The sequence below is a fragment of the Tupaia chinensis genome, unplaced genomic scaffold (assembly GCF_000334495.1).
Source record: "Tupaia chinensis unplaced genomic scaffold, TupChi_1.0 Scaffold000575_1, whole genome shotgun sequence".
Lineage (NCBI taxonomy): Eukaryota > Metazoa > Chordata > Mammalia > Scandentia > Tupaiidae > Tupaia > Tupaia belangeri.
The window spans coordinates 10,356-21,956 of NW_006160089.1; the positions used below are offsets into that span (position 1 = coordinate 10,356).

The following is an 11,601-nucleotide window of genomic DNA, read 5'->3' on the forward strand; positions in this document are numbered from 1 at the left end:
AAAAAAAAAAAAAAAAAGATAAGTGTTGGCGGGGGTGTGGTGAAAGGGGAAATCTTTTGCACTACTGATGGGAATGTAAATTGGTCGAGCACTGTGAAGAACAATTTGGAGATTCCTCAAAAATCTACAAATAGAACTACCAGGAATCCCACTCCTTGGTATCTACCCAAAGGACAGAAGAATTCTTCGTTGGAAAAGTGTTTGCACATCAATGTTTATTGCAGCACTATTCATGATTGCTAAGACATGGAACCAACCCAAATGCCCCTGTACAGATGAATGGACTGAAAAACTGTGGCACATATACTCTATGGAATACTGTTCAGCCATAAAAACCAACAAAACCCTGGATTTTGACAGAAAGTGGAAGAATATGGAAGATTTACTGCTGAGTGATGCAAGCCAGGGTATGAAGGAGAGACATTGTATGTCCCCACTTAATATATACTGACTGTCTGCACTCTATGACTGAAACTGATTGACCAAAAGATATACAAACACAAGAGATGGGTGTGAATACCAGATGTGGTATGTGTGGAGGAGTGGGGCCTAGGGAAGGACATTTAGAGGAGAAATACAGAGGCAGAGCATTGATGGGATGGGGAGTTGTGATGTTACCTGTTTAAGATATTTTGATCAACTGAACTGCGGAGAAATGTTCACATATTGAAATGTTCACGTTGTAAGCTAAACAATGTGACTGAATGTATATAAATTAATTTAAAAAATAATATTTAGTCCAAAAGTAAACAAATTATGTTTGTGCAAATACACAATTGATTAGACTAACTTATTCAACATTTATAAATACTTTTCTTTTCTTCTTTTTTTAATTTCACAAAAAAATCTGGATATCTTCCATGTATTACCCTAAACAACCTAAGATCTTCATTACGGTTCATCTCTTTTATTAATTATCTTTATAAATAAAAGGCAATTTGGGGAGCTAAATAATTATACTACAAAGTTTTATCATAGCTTAAAAAATCATTTTGCTGCCCAACTAACAGTGTTTTAGTCAATAAATGATTTCTGAGTACATATTAAGAAACAAGATAAATAAAAATGAGTCTCTGTCACCAAGGGACACATACTCTAATGGAAATAAACAACCAATTTTAAGGCAGTATGTCATACATGCAAACTAAAGATTTTTTTTCTTTTTTGGGGGGGGAGATATTTTCATTATAGGGCACGTGCACTTGCCAGACAGACAGAGAGAGACATAGAGACAGAAAGCGAGAAATCACCCCCCAGGGGGGATGGTCACGCCACAATCCCTTCTCCTCCATTCTCCTCTCGGGATCTTGGGCATGCATGCACACATGCTAGCGTAAGTTTTAAGCCACCAGGTCCGGGACACGAACCACAGTCGACTATGTGGGAGTCCAGCGACATAGCCATTATGCTAATTGCTGGTTCCCAAGATTTTTTTCCCTTTACTCTATGCAACCAAATAGTCTCCTCAAAAAAAAAATCATAATTAGTTTAAGTGTGTAGATGTGTAGATGCAGTGGGCACCAAGTTTTTTGTTTGTTTTATTTGTTTTTGATAATTAATGCGGTTTATTATTTTTATTTTTGATCTTACAAAATGGATATTTCAACAGGTGGACATTTCTCCCTAACACAGTTGATAAAACTACAAAATATCTTCAACAGATAATAAATGCTCCCTGGTGGTTGTGATACATGCCTCCAGCTTAGATACACTACCCAGAGTGGTAATAAAATCAGTCTTAATAATAATCAAATGAAAGAATCTGACATATCTTTTCCCCAGAAGATAATTGCTTTTAAGTTTCTCTAGCTTATTTGCAGAGACTATCAGAATAATTACGAATATATTAATTTAATTTCATAATTTTAAAATTTGAAATCAGTGTAATTATTTACATTGAACTACAGGTTTCTATTAAATAATGACATTCCTGAAGGTTAATTGTGAGCAAGAAAAATGCAAACTCAATTAAATGTACATTTATTTCTGATTCTTATGATGAAAGTGATATAATTGAATGAATATAATGAAATATATTAACATGCATCCTACTGTCTACTTAGCTGCTGACTCTGGACTTGGTTGCAATTGAGGGGAGATAAGACAGAGGTATGAAAAAGCCTCTGGCTTTCAGGATAGTTCCACCTCAGAGTAGACATCTTGGTCCTAACCATTCACTTTGCAAGTATAGACACTGGATCTTGTCCAGACATTGGGTTGCTACAAAGTGGATTGAGTTTCTTGGCAATCACATTCACAAAAGATGGAGGCATAAACAAAATATTCACATACTCATTTGTTATGAGAACTGTAACTGGTGAATTGAGTATGCACATTCCCTGATGATGCATTCTTTCCTCATGGAAAATAAGTAGCAAAGTGAACTAGTCAGAAAGTGGTTTGATGAACATTGAAAGACGATGTAACAGTGACTAGGAATTTAGCCTTTTGCCTCGGACTGTAGGTACTTCGGTGCCTACTTGGGTGAACTGCAGAAAGTTACTTCACTCTGGACCTCAGTTTCTACATTTTTAAAGATAATCATAGTGCTGGCACAAAGGGTTATTGCAGCATTTCATATTTGTAATGGCCACATGGTATTCAATTGTGCCTACAAACCATGTTTTCTTTATTTATTCATCCATTAAGGACATTTAGGTTGATTCTGTATCTTGGCTATTGTGTATAGTGCTACAACAAACATGGGAATGCAGATTTCTTTTTGACACACTGATTTCATTTCCTTTGGACACATATCCTGTATAAGCCTTAGAATTGAAAAACAAAATATGGCAGCAACTAGGATTTAAATCAGGGTTTCTCCATCTCTAAAAATGCATGAAACATAGTTCCAACTTCAAGAGGTTCTATACCTAGGAACTAGGGAAGATAATACTTTAAAAAGCTAAGTACATAGAATGAAATAAGTATTAACTTTGATGATAAGACAATCACAACACCTTGTTGTTGCTGTTCTTTACAATAAACATGCTGGACTAGAAAGTAGGCTTCTAAAGGCATAATCTTCCTTATCTCAGTATTTATCATGCCTAGAACAGTGCCTGGCAAACAGTAACAGTAAATAAATTCTGGATGAATTATATCTTTGAAAAATATTCACATATTCAATAGAACACCTAAAACTAAAGTAAAGTTTGATTAATCTTCTCCTGGAAAGACTGAGATCTCCCTAAAGATAGTAGGTAAATAAGTGAAAAAATTAACCACAATACAATTCCTCTGTGAAATTATTACGAAGGTACAGAAAGCACATGCTAATCCAGATTTGAAATTATGGGACTGTATTTTTAGATAATTTTTCTCTAAAAGCTCAAATTAGGAGTGAGAGGGAGGGACATTGCCTCCTGATCATCTGAGACCTGAAGGGAGCAACCTCCAAATATGAACATAACATTAGAGTCCATGAGAAAAGAGTGCTCAGATCAAAAGCCTTCTCAGTGCTGTCTTCATATCCTTGTTCCTGAGACTGTAGATGAAGGGGTTCAGCATAGGGGTCACCACTGTGTAAAATACAGCTGCAATCCTATCCTTACCTTCTGACTGTGGTAAAGGAGGACACAAGTAAACACCAATTGCGGCACCATAGAACAAGAACACAACAGTGAGGTGGGACCCACAGGTGGAGAAAGCCTTTTGTCTTCCAGAGGCAGATGGGACCCTGAGGATGATAGAGAGGATGTGTGCGTATGACAGGATGATTAGGGAGAGAGGGCCGGTGAGTATCGTGGAGCCCACTGTGAACAGGGCCACCTGATTTGTGCTAGTGTCTGAGCAGGAGAGCTGCAGAAGAGGGACCACATCACAGAAGAAGTGATGGATAGTGTTGTCTGCACAGAAATAGAGCCTAGCCATGAGCAGGGTGTGTAAGAGGGCAGCGAGGCTGGTGAGAAGCCAGCACGCTGTGAGAAGAAGTATGCACACAAGAGGACTCATGAGTGTGGAGTAGCGAAGAGGCCTGCAGATAGCCACATAGCGATCATAGGCCATCACCCCCAATAGGAAGTCATCCAGTGCCCCAAATGTCATGAAAAAGTGCATCTGAGCCAAACATGCATGATAGGATATTCTTTGACTGTGTGTCTGGATGTTCTCCAGCATCTTGGGGACTGTGGCAGAGGAAAAGCAAGCATCAGCAAAAGAGAGGTTGGCCAAGAAGAAGTACATAGGGGTGTGGAGGTGTGGGTCACAGATGATGGCCAGGATAATGAGCAGGTTCCCCAGCATAGTGACCAGGTACATGCTCAGGAAGATGCCAAATAGAAGAGGCTGATGTTCTGGCTTCTCAGAGACACCCAAGAGGAGGAATTCAGAGACACTGGATTGGTTACTTTTGTCCATTCCAAGGATCTTCTGGAAGGAAGAAGAGAGACATGTCAAAAATTGTAGAAACCTGGACAGTAGCATGGTAGTAATGCAAAGCTCTACAATGCTGTACCCACATGAAAGGATTCTAGAAGGGTTCTGGGCTCATGACCCACTGTCTCCCTGTAAATGTCAGGCATGTGTACATGCCTGTGATTCACACTGGCTGAGGCTGTGGTGGATCTTGGTGTGAAGATTGTAGGGGATGTCCCTTTCTCTCTTTCTCTGTGTCTCCCTCTGTAAAATGAATGAAACTATAGAAATAGTGGTACCTACATTTCTCTCTAATAGAGACCACCCTCACCCTATTCACATGTGTGTCTATAGTCCAGGTCCTTCGAACTTCCTTCCAAGTTTTACCCACTGTTCACTACTCTTCAATCCACCTAGGGAGGGGGAGCAAACAGGCATAGTGATTAAAACACAAAAATAAAGTGATAGATATTGGTTAGAGAAGTTAGTTCCAGGTTGCCTTTATTGTTATCATATATTTCCCCTTTGATTCACCTAACACACAGGCAATAAGAGCTATCATTTTGTACTTTAGGTGCTCGACCATAAAGCATCTAACTGAATACTTGTTAATCTTATTCCATACATTTTACCAAGGTGTTGTTTGCAAGTGTAGTGAAATTAAGTCACTTGCATAATATCATAAAGGTTTTTGTAAACACAAAATGGAACTCTGGAGCCATGCTCTTAAGTATGTTGGAATATGGCTACTTCTGACATAAAACTCTTACTCAGCAGAAGGCAAGGGTGAAGTTCCCATTGCTCATCTTATCATGTTCTGAGGGACAGAAGATATGGATGCTCATTCAGACCTTTGTAGGTCTCAGAGGGAAAAGTATAATCCTGCCCTTTCTCATTGTACTCACTTTATTTTTCTGACCTAAACAGAATTTTCCACTGGAGGAACATACCATTTACTGCAGCTCTTCTTCAGATAAGAGGGTTCAGGGCTTTTCTTAGCCCATAAAAAATAAGAAGGGTGAGTGGATCCAGGGCTTCAGGTTGTATTGAGACAATAAAAATTATCCATGTGCATTTCTGCCATAAATCCTAGATGGCCTTTGTGTACATTGTCATGGGACTATTAATAGGCTTTGGGCCTCTGGAGTATGATTCCCCTGGCTGCTCCTCAGAAACAAACACATAATTGCTCGAACTTCATAATTTGTCTGCCTCCCACCAGCACTCACCATGGAGCACAGGAGGAATGGGTGCAGAGTGTTTTTCATTTGATAAGTGTCCTCAGGGATACATGTGTTTCTTTATTCTTAGTGTGGTGTTTGCTCTGGGGTACCTCCAATGAAAGTTGGATATTGTGATATAATAAAATCAGAACAGCAGCTAAAATGCAGCAAGTTTTTATTCCAAATCTGTCTAAAAGGGGATTTTCCAGACCTTGTTATCTGTTTTGTTTTTGCTCTTGATTTTATTTTTCAAAGCCTTCAGGTTCCAGTTCTTACATAGTGTGTAGCTTTGAAAGATGGCTCTCACCTACTAAAACACTCCATAAAAAACTTAGGTTAAATGAAAACAATCCAAGAAATCACAATAATAACATCAATAAGTGAGAAATCCATGAAGAAAAGGAAGAGAGTTATAAACTAAAATGTGATATGGGTGCAGAAGGTGGGATTAAGACTTGACAATGAGAAAAGGTCTATTACTTCTCTGTAAGAACATGATGGAAGGGTGGTGGGGAAATGGATTCACGTCTACTCTTGCTGCTCTCCTGCTTAGCCTTTTCCTTACTGCAGAAATGAGACAGCAGAGACAGTGAGGGAGGAGGATGGACGATAAGGGGGAGGAAGGAAGAAGGGAATCAAGGAGAAAAGAAAAACCAAGAAGCAAAATTATTTAACAAACACAAGGATGGATAATTATCTGGTAGTGATAATTTATATGGTAAAATCTTTGCCTTTATATTCACGCTGGTAAAATCCATTTTGTATTCTGTAAAGATGTACAGTCATTGAGTGCAACAAAATAAAAGAAACAAAAAGAGTTCAGATGTAAGCACAAAAGTCCTTCTGGCAAATGAAGTTGAGAAAAAAAAAAAGTTGATCCTATTTCATTCAGCTTTCCAACTCTTCGCCACCAAATAGACAGTGTTGATTTTTTTACTTTTTAAGTAAACTTCTTCTTCCTCAAATAATTTATGTTTTGCCCTAATGGTTTAAAGGGAAAGATGTAATACAAAAATTTATATTCCATAGAGTATATGTGCCACATTTTGCAAGCTAAATAACATGATTGAATGTATGAAAGAAATTGAAATGAAAAAAAAAAAACCAGTAAAAAAATTTTGGGGTAGATAAAAATGCTAAAAATCATGCGGAAATAACTATAGCTCCCAACTATAGATCTCTTCCACTAAAGGCTACCCTACCTTTTCCCTTCAACTCCTAGGACTAGCAGAGATGTTAAACCCTTGTCCTGAGCACATTGTCAAAAAGAATAACCAATATTCTAGGGAGCATGAGAACTCACAGGACAATAATAATGTATTATTTCAATAATAAAACAAAAATTACACAACTCAGAGCACATAAAGAGAGAATAAGTGATTTGAAGTATGCACAATAAATATAATAAAAGAAATGAGAGACAGTATTAATAGAAAATCAGAATAGAAAATAGAAAAATTAAAAATCAATAATGTTAGGATAAAAAAAAATATTACCAAACTGGGACCAGTAGTTGGCATAATGGTTTTGTTGCTGGACTCCCATGTAGTCGACCATGGTTTGAGTCCCGGACCTGGTGGCTTAAACTCACGCTGGGCTTGTGTGCATGTGTGCCCAAGATCCCAAGAGGAGAATGGAGGAGAAGGGATTGCGATGTGGCCATCCCCCGGGGGAGTGATTGCTTGCTTTCTGTCTCTCTGTTTCTCTCTTTTTGGCAAGCACACATGCCCTATAGCAAAATAATAATAATAATAATAAAATAATAATAAAAATTACCAAACTGAAGAAAGTAATGAATGTGAGCAATATTTCAAAAGGTTAAAAAAAAGATGAGTTAAAAAAATGATTTAAAATACACAAAAATGAAAAGATATCTCTTACTAATATACATGACAATGTCTCTGACTTGACTAATATGGACTGAATGCATGCTGGGATGACCATGTTGTCCACTGTAAAGATGTACAGTGATTAAATGTAAGAAAATAAATTACTTGGAAGACCAGATTACTGAGGTCCTAAACTGTAAGAAAGTAGGGGGAAAAAAGAAAAAGAAAGAAATAGGTAAGTATAAAAGATAAACTGGAGCCATAAAAATCAACAAGATCCTGGCATTTGGCAGAAAGTAGTCAAATATGGAAGGTGTATTGTTGAGTGAAGCAAGCTATGAAAGAGAGATATTGTATGCCCCACTTAATATGTACCAACTGTCTGCACTTATGGTAGAGACTGAAAGATTGGAGGGCATAAAAGCAGTGAAAATACTTATGGATACTGGAGATAATGTGTGGAAGGAGGGTGGGAGAGGGAAGAGTATACAAAACTCAGGGAGAAAAAATTTATAGGTAAGACATTTATGGGACATAGAATTGGTTTATTACCTATTGGAGATAATGCGTATAGTATTCTCAACTGGTCTGGTCTGAGGTGTATTTTATGTTGGGTAAATTCTCTTTACCAGTCAAATAATATATAGCAATTGGGCCCTGGGGGTCCTAGCACCTCCGTGCCACGCTCGGGATCGCGTCCCTGCACCAGGACTCCGCATTGTCGAATACAATCCTCAGCGAAGCGCGAACGCGCCCCCGTGTGGCGGCGCGCCGCCGGAGCTCCGGGTCCGGAACCGAACTGAACTGAGGAACCCGGGGCGCGCGCTCTATTTCCGGGGGAGGAAAAAGGACTTTTGCACCGCGGCTCCGCTGGCTGCGATGGAGGCAATGGCTCGGGCTGTTCGGTGTCTGCGGCTTCTGCAGGTAGTCCCTGGCGACGGGGCTGGCTGGAGATTTATAGCAACATCATCAGCTTCTCAGCTGTCACCGACCAAATTGACAGAAATGCGGAATGATCTCTTTAATAAAGAGAAAAGCAGACAGTTATCATTAACTCCACGAACTGAGAAGATTGAAGTTAAACATGTTGGAAAAACTGACCCTGGAACTGTCTTTGTGATGAATAAAAGCATTTCAACTCCTTATAGTTGTACCATGCATTTGAATGAGTGGTACTACAGGAAATCCATCCTGGCTCTTGTAGATGGACAGCCTTGGGACATGTATAAGCCGTTGATCAAGTCCTGTGAAATTTAATTTCTTACTTTTAAAGATCCTGATCCAGGAGAAGTAAATAAGGCTTATTGGCATTCTTGTGCCATGATGATGGGCTGTGTAATAGAAAGGGCCTTCAAAAATGAATACATGGTTAGTTTGGTCAGAGCTCCAGGAATTCCTGTAATTGCTGGAGCCTTTTGCTACGATGTAGTTTTGGATAAGAGACTTGATGAATGGATGACAACAAAAGAGAACCTTCGTTCCTTCACAAGAGATGCTCATGCTTTAATTTATAAAGATCTTCCATTTGAAACTTTAGAAGTTGAAGCACAAGTGGCATTAGAAATATTTCAACACAGCAAGTACAAAATAGATTTCATAGAACAGAAGGCATCTCAGAACCCTGAGAGAACTGTTAAGCTACATAGAATTGGTGACTTCATTGATGTGAGTGAGGGCCCTCTTATTCCAAGAACAAGTATTTGTTTCCAATATGAAGTGGCTGCAGTTCATAATCTTCAACCTACCCAGTCAACTCTCCTGTGAAGATTCCAGGGTCTCTCTTTACAATATGTGCACTTAAGAGCACATTTTACAATATGGAATAAGTTGTTGGAAAGATCTCGGAAAATGGTAACTGAAGATCAAACTAAACTGACAGAAGAAAGTGCATCTACCTAATTTCCCCAAATTTAAATATGTACAGTAAATTAAAATAAAAAAATTTAATACAAAAAATGACCCTGGAACTGTCTTTGTGATGAATAAAAGCATTTCAACTCCTTATAGTTGTACCATGCATTTGAATGAGTGGTACTACAGGAAATCCATCCTGGCTCTTGTAGATGGACAGCCTTGGGACATGTATAAGCCGTTGATCAAGTCCTGTGAAATTTAATTTCTTACTTTTAAAGATCCTGATCCAGGAGAAGTAAATAAGGCTTATTGGCATTCTTGTGCCATGATGATGGGCTGTGTAATAGAAAGGGCCTTCAAAAATGAATACATGGTTAGTTTGGTCAGAGCTCCAGGAATTCCTGTAATTGCTGGAGCCTTTTGCTACGATGTAGTTTTGGATAAGAGACTTGATGAATGGATGACAACAAAAGAGAACCTTCGTTCCTTCACAAGAGATGCTCATGCTTTAATTTATAAAGATCTTCCATTTGAAACTTTAGAAGTTGAAGCACAAGTGGCATTAGAAATATTTCAACACAGCAAGTACAAAATAGATTTCATAGAACAGAAGGCATCTCAGAACCCTGAGAGAACTGTTAAGCTACATAGAATTGGTGACTTCATTGATGTGAGTGAGGGCCCTCTTATTCCAAGAACAAGTATTTGTTTCCAATATGAAGTGGCTGCAGTTCATAATCTTCAACCTACCCAGTCAACTCTCCTGTGAAGATTCCAGGGTCTCTCTTTACAATATGTGCACTTAAGAGCACATTTTACAATATGGAATAAGTTGTTGGAAAGATCTCGGAAAATGGTAACTGAAGATCAAACTAAACTGACAGAAGAAAGTGCATCTACCTAATTTCCCCAAATTTAAATATGTACAGTAAATTAAAATAAAAAAATTTAATACAAAAAATATAGCAATTGAATGTTTAAAAATAATAATAAAAATAAATAATATAATAATAATATTAAAAAATAAAAAGCTATTTGATGATGAATGTGGATAGTAATGTCTTTGTCTTGACTAATATACATGGTAATCGTGCTGGAAAAAGAAATGTTATACACTGTAAATATATATTTACAGTGATTAAATGTAATGTAAACATAAATAAATAAATAATAAATATTTTTTAAATGTAAACTTAAAAAAAAAAGACCTCAAGTAGAACTACTATATGATCCAGCAATTTTACTCCAGTGTATCTACCCAAAGGGTAAGGAAACACTCAGTTGGAAAAAAACTTACATATACATGTTTATTGCAGCATTATTCACAATTGCTAAGACATGGAACCAATCCAAATGTCCACAAACAGTTGAATGAATTGAAAAAGTGTAGCACTATACACTATGGAATACTGCTCAGCCATTAAAGAAAAAAAAAAGAAAACAATGAGACCCTGGCATTTGATAGAAAGTGAGTAAACATGGAAGATTCACTGCTAACTAAAGCAAGCCAGACTATGAAAGAGTTCTGACTGTCCCCACTCAATATAAACTGAATGTCAGCACTTGATAGCAGAAATTGAAAGATTGGAAAGTATAAAAGTGTGGAGAGCAATGGTGATACTAGAGACAGTGTGGAAGAAGGGTGGGAAATGGGGGAGAGTGGGAGGGAGGGAATCAAGGGGAAAAAGAATGAAGCAAAACATTTGAGAGACACAACAGTGGAAAATTATCTGTTGATGATATGTGTGGTAATATCTTTGAACCAATGTACAGTGTATTCACGATTGAAAAATTCACTTGGTATGCTTAATGATAAACAATGATTGAATATTTAAAAAGTTAAAAAGAAAAGAAGGGAAAATTGCTTTACATATCAAGGAAGTCAAAAATCTTGATTAAATCATGGCTAATTTTTTAAAGGTTGAAATTAAAGGAAAAATGAGAAAGTAAAACCATTATAAATCAGAATAAAAATGAGCAGATAATTTTATAAAAAGAAGATATACAAACAGCCAATAAGCATATGAAAGCATGCAAACATCATTAGACATCAGAGAAATTCAAATTAAAACAATGAGCTATCACTTTTTATACTCCAGGATAACAAAAATATTAGCTATAAAATTTCTATTGTGGTAAAAGATTTTGTTTTCTGAATTATTTTTCTGGAAAACCAAAGTGCAGAGAGAATAAATTAATTTCACAAAGTCACAGAACAGTTCATTTAGTTTAAGGACTGGGATTGGGCAATGAACCAGGGTTTTTGCCAGGGACCAGCCTCGGCGCCGCCAATCTGCAGGGGACCAGCCTCGGCGGGGGGGGGGGGGGTCGGCGGGGGG

General features: G+C 37.7%; 1 protein-coding gene and 2 pseudogenes across 1 annotated transcript; 2 read left to right on the top strand and 1 right to left on the bottom strand.

Annotated features, from left to right (window-relative positions):
* Positions 1 to 3,438: 3,438 nt before the first annotated feature.
* Positions 3,439 to 4,359, bottom strand: LOC102500228 (olfactory receptor 1N2). The gene has a single exon (XM_014591458.1). It carries the CDS (start codon positions 4,357 to 4,359, stop codon positions 3,439 to 3,441), a length of 921 nt encoding a protein of 306 aa, XP_014446944.1.
* Positions 4,360 to 8,255: 3,896 nt separating this feature from the next.
* LOC102478667 (39S ribosomal protein L39, mitochondrial pseudogene) lies at positions 8,256 to 9,307 on the top strand (annotated as a pseudogene).
* Positions 9,308 to 9,362: 55 nt separating this feature from the next.
* On the top strand, positions 9,363 to 10,166 carry LOC102500632 (39S ribosomal protein L39, mitochondrial pseudogene; annotated as a pseudogene).
* The last annotated feature ends 1,435 nt before the right edge of the window (positions 10,167 to 11,601 follow it).

Excerpts from the sequence above, each read along its gene's own strand:
- LOC102500228 (XM_014591458.1), bottom strand. The coding sequence starts at position 4,359 with ATGGACAAAAGTAACCAATCCAGTGTCTCTGAATTCCTCCTCTTGGGT.